General features: G+C 39.3%; 1 protein-coding gene across 1 annotated transcript; it reads right to left on the minus strand.

Annotated features, from left to right (window-relative positions):
- Nucleotides 1-3,526: 3,526 nt before the first annotated feature.
- Or11h4 (olfactory receptor family 11 subfamily H member 4) lies at nt 3,527-4,513 on the minus strand. Its single transcript, NM_001000970.1, is given in 1 exon segment — nt 3,527-4,513. A coding segment is annotated over 1 exon segment (987 nt).
- Nucleotides 4,514-5,064: the final 551 nt, after the last annotated feature.

Consider the following 5,064-nt stretch of genomic DNA (forward strand, 5'->3'; position numbering starts at 1 on the left):
TTTCTGAGAATGTTAGGTTAAAAGTCGGTTTTACTCCATATTAGAATGACTACTCCAGCTTGTTTCTTGGGACCATTTGCTTGGAAAATTGTTTTCTAACCTTTTACTCTGAGATAGTGTCTGTCATTGTCACTGAGGTGTGCTTCTGTATGTAGCAAAATACTAGGTCCTCTTTATGTATCCAGTCTGTTAGTCTATGTCCTTTCATTGGAGAATTGAGTTCATTAATGTTAAGAGATATTAAGGAATAGTGATTGTTTTTTCCTATTAGTTTTGTTGTTAGAGGTGAAATTGTATTTGTGTAGCTCTCTTCTTTTGGGTTTGTTGCAAGAAGATTACTTTCTCACTTTTTCCAGGGTGTAGTTTCCCTCCTTGTATTTGAGTTTTCCACCTATTATCCTTTGTAGGACTGGATTTGTAGAAAGATATTGTGTAAATTTGGTTTTGTCGTGGAATATCTTGGTTTCTCCATCTATGTTAATTGAGAGTTTTCTGGATATAGTAGCTGGGGCTGGCATTTGTGTTCTCTTTGGTTCGGTGTGATATCTGCCCAGGATCTTCTGGATTTTATAGTCTCTGGTTAGAAGTCTGTGTAATTCTTATAAGTGGGCCTTTATATGTTACTTGACCTTTTTCCCCTACAACTTTTAATATTCTTTCTTTTTTTTGTGCATTTGGTGTTTTGACTATTATGTGACAGGAGGAATTTCTTTTCTGGTCCAATCTGTTTGGAGTTCTGTAGACTTCTTGTATGTTTATGGGCATCTCTTTCTTTAGGTTAGGGAAGTTTTCTTCTATGATTTTGTTGAAAATATTTAAGCTGGGAGTCTTCACTTTCTTCTATAATTATTATCCTTAGGCTTGATTGTCTCTTTGTGTCCTGGATTTTCTGGATGTTTTGAGTTTGGAACTTTTTGAGTTTTACATTATCTTTGATGGTTGTGTCAATGTTTTCTATGGCATCTTCTGCCCCTGAGATTCTCTCTTCTATCTCTTATATTCCATTGGTGATGCTTATTTCTATGATTCCTGGTCTCTTTCCTAGGTTTTCTATCTCCAGGGTTACCTTCCTTTGTAATTTCTTTATTGCTTCTATTTCCATTTTTAAATCCTGGATGGTTTTCTTCAATTCCTTCACCTGTTTGGTTGTGTTTTCCTATAATTCTTTAAGAGATTTTTGTGTTTCCTCTTTAAGGGCTTCTACTTGTTTTCCTGTGCTGTCCTGATTTTCTTTAAGGGAGTTATTTATGTCCTTCTTAAAGTCCTCTATTATCATCATGAGATGTGATTTTAAATCCAAATCTTGCTTTTCCAGTGTGTTTGGATATCCAGTATTTGCTGTGGTGGGAGATCTGAACTCTGATGATGCCAAGTAGTCTTGGTTTCTGTTGCTTAGATTTCTATGCTTGCCTCTTGCCATCAGGTTGTCTCTGGTGTTAGCTTGGCTTGACTTTCCTGTAAGCCTGTGTGTCAGCACTCCTGTAGACCTGTTTTCTTTCAGTTGGATCTGGATACAAAGAACTCTGAGACCCAATCAGCTCTGGGTGCAGGCAGAAACTGGAAGGGTCCTGTCACAGACTAGTCCTGGGTTTGTGTGTCCTAAGACTTCCAGGCAGGGTGTTTGAAGCAGAAGAGTTGGTCTTACATGTACTCCCTGGTATGTCAACACTCCTGGTGACTGGCTCTCATCTCTGGGCTCAGGCAGAAACCAAAAGGGTCCTGTCCCTGACTGCTCCTAACTTTCTGTGCCCAGAGGGCACTAGGCAGGTTCCTCTTGGGCCAGGAACGTTAGCAGAAGTGGCAGTCTTGCCTGAGTTCTCAGGATTGTCCATAGTTCTGATAGTTCAGCTCTCTCCCACACGGGATTTGGGTACAGAGAGCTGTGAGACCAGGTCAGGTCAGCTACAAGTGCAAGCAGAAACTGGAAGGGTCCTGTCAGAGACTGTTCCTGGGTTTGTGTGTTCTGAGGCCTTCAGGCAGGTCACTCGGAGCAGATGAGTTCTTGTCACTGCTCTCAGGTATATCAACATCGCTCCTGGCAACTGGCTTTCAGCTCTGGGCCCAGGCCACTATGGTGTTTTTCTACAGGGTTTTTTTTGTTGGTTGGTTGGTTGGTTGGTTGGTTGATTGGAATATTTTGGTTTGGTTTGGTTTGGGTTGGGTTGGGTTGGTTGGGTTGGGGTTTTGGGGGCTTTGGGTTTTATAGGTTTATTTTTTTTCATATTGCTTTATTTGGACATTTTTATCTTACTGGTCTTTTACTTATATATTGTGGTTTCATAGTATATGCTTTTAAGGAGTGTGTCTGTGTGTGTGTGTGTGTGTGTGTGTGTGTGTGTTTCTCATGCTTTGACTATTTTTAGTCTTTTTTCCTATTTGTTTTCTAAAGAAACTGAGAAAGAAGGCATAGAGATATATCAGTGGAAAGGGAGAGTTGATCTGGGAGGAGATAGGGAGGAGAAACCATGATCCAAATGTGTTACACAATTTTTCAATTAAAAAAGTAAATGAAAATAATAAAAATAGATGAAAATCCAGATGATAGGATTAGATCATCATCTGCCTTCCACTGCCTGCTAACTGTTTCTATGGCCTTTGTGGATGGCATGAGAGCATGCTAATGGCACATTTTCATGACATTTGCCTTTTTTTTAAGGCTAGACTCATTGGAATTATTTTAATTCATCTTTAGAAGGTGTTAATAAGTTCACCTTCTATATTTGAACTGTTTTTTTATTATATCTTCTAGTTAATCATCTTGGAAGAGTGCATGCCACTCTATACAGGCAGAAGAAAAAGGACAGCTTGTAGGATTGGTTTCTCTAACCACTGCATGAGCCCTATGGATTAAAGTCAGGTCATCAAGTTTATAAAAAGCCACTGAGCCTATTGAGCTCTCACCGGACATGGAGATGGTTCTAGTAGAGCTTCTCCAAACATAAGTACCTATTCTTGTACAAAATCTTCAGTTCTTTCTGATTTTTTTTGTCTAGATTCTAAATCATGTCTCTTTTTCCAGTTCTAGAAATTGAAACAAATCTCTTTTATTTCCAGTAAGTGTAATGACTATGTGTGAATAGGACTGTTATTTTTAGTTTTTATCTTGCAAATACTAACACAAACACATCTAAAACAAAGTTAACTTTACTGTCTTGTTACAATGATGCTTCCATAATTAAAATCCATGGGTACCTGAGTAGGAGATCACCTCACATAGGAATCACATTTTATTTAGGCTTTGAAAAAATATCACTGGGTGTGGAAAACAAATTCAAAGCCCGGCCTGGTGGGACACAGTAGTAACCCTAGTACTTGAAATATGGAAACTTGGAATATGGAATCAGATCTTTTCAAAGTAATCTTAGGCTAGAGAATGAGTTTGAGGCTAACCAGGGTTACATGGATCCTTACCACAAAAAAAAAAAAAAATACAGCGAAGAGCAAAAACAGGTGACTCAATTGACACATCATGACACATCTCCAGCTGGTTCTTTATTAGAACATGTAAGTATGTCACAGCTTTGACTCATATATTTTTGACAATTCTCATTCCTAGCAAAACTTTCCTCAGAGCAAGTTTCATGTCCTTGTTACGAAGGCTATAAATCAGAGGATTAAAGAGAGGAGTCATTACAGAATATACAAGGGTAAGGATCTTCTGCATCAACGTTGAAATGCCATATGTAGGACTCACATACATTACCATTACTGTCCCATAGAAGAGTGACACCACAACTAAATGGGAACCACAGGTAGAGAAGGCCTTTCGCCGGCCAGCTGCAGAAGGAACCTGAAAAACAGCCCTGAGCAACAAAATATAGGACCGAAGAATGTATGAAATAGTGAAAAAGAGGACAAAGGAACTTTGGGCATAAAAAATAAATTCAGTAATAGGAGCTAGGGCACAGGACAAAGCCATCAATGGGTCCATGTCACAGAGGAAGTGATCAATGATATTAGAACCACAGAATGGAAGTTGGGAAATGGAAAAGATAGGGATTGGGTAGCCAAGGAATCCAATGAGCCAGCATGATGATACCAGAATACAACAAAGTCTCCTAGTCATGATGACAGGGTAATGTAATGGGCGGCAAATGGCCAGGTACCTATCATAAGCCATTACTGCCAGGAAGAGACATTCAGTTGTACCCAGCGAAAAGAAGAAGTAGAACTGTAGGAAGCACCCTGAAAATGAGATGGCTTTGGTCTTAGACAGAATGTTGGCTAGCATGTTAGGAACAGTGGAGGAAACATACCAGATTTCAAGGAAGGCAAAATTTCCCAGGAGGAAGTACATGGGGGTATGTAGACGTGAGTCACATCTTACTGCACAGATGATGGCTCCATTTCCCAACAAGGTCAAGACATAAAACACCAAAAACAACACGAAGAGAAAAATTTGTGTCTTCCAGGAACCAGGGAATCCCAGGAGAACAAATTCAGTTACATGTGTCGTTGATAGGTTCATAGGATCTACATATCTGAGGAAATATCCGAGGAGGGAAAATAACATGAGTTTAACCCAAATCCCCTTGCTTTCAACATATCTGAAGGTCTTTATGAATGTCAAACTTAAGTTCTCCAAGGAAAAACAAGAATATTCTAAAAATAGATGGAACCAACCCAATTACTTTGGATTGAGTATGTTTCTATATGAGCCTCTTTCTTTTCTAATTCTTGGGGATCAAGAAAGGGATCTAAGTAATTAGATAGCTATGATGAAGATCAATGACCATCTAGACACAAATTGCCCCAAATAGCCCTACATTATGATCCCCCAGCACTAACCTCTATACTAAAGCACTTACAGAGTCTATGGCCTTTCAATAATCCATTACTGAGTCTGGAGCCAGGAAGAGGAGAGCCATCTTGTGCCTTTACTTCTTTACTCCACCATTCATCTTTGATGGCATAAATGCCCCCTAGGCCCTGGTGCTGGAATAGTTTTCTAACCTTACAGCTTCTCTCATCTGCATGGATTTCTCATCCTTCGCTATCTGATAAATTTTCTGGTTGAGTGATCTTCCTCTTGAGTCTGTGAACTTTTTTTGTCTTAGTGAGACA

Source organism: Rattus norvegicus, chromosome 15, assembly GCF_021556685.1.
Source record: "Rattus norvegicus strain SHRSP/BbbUtx chromosome 15, alternate assembly SHRSP_T2T, whole genome shotgun sequence".
NCBI lineage: Eukaryota > Metazoa > Chordata > Mammalia > Rodentia > Muridae > Rattus > Rattus norvegicus.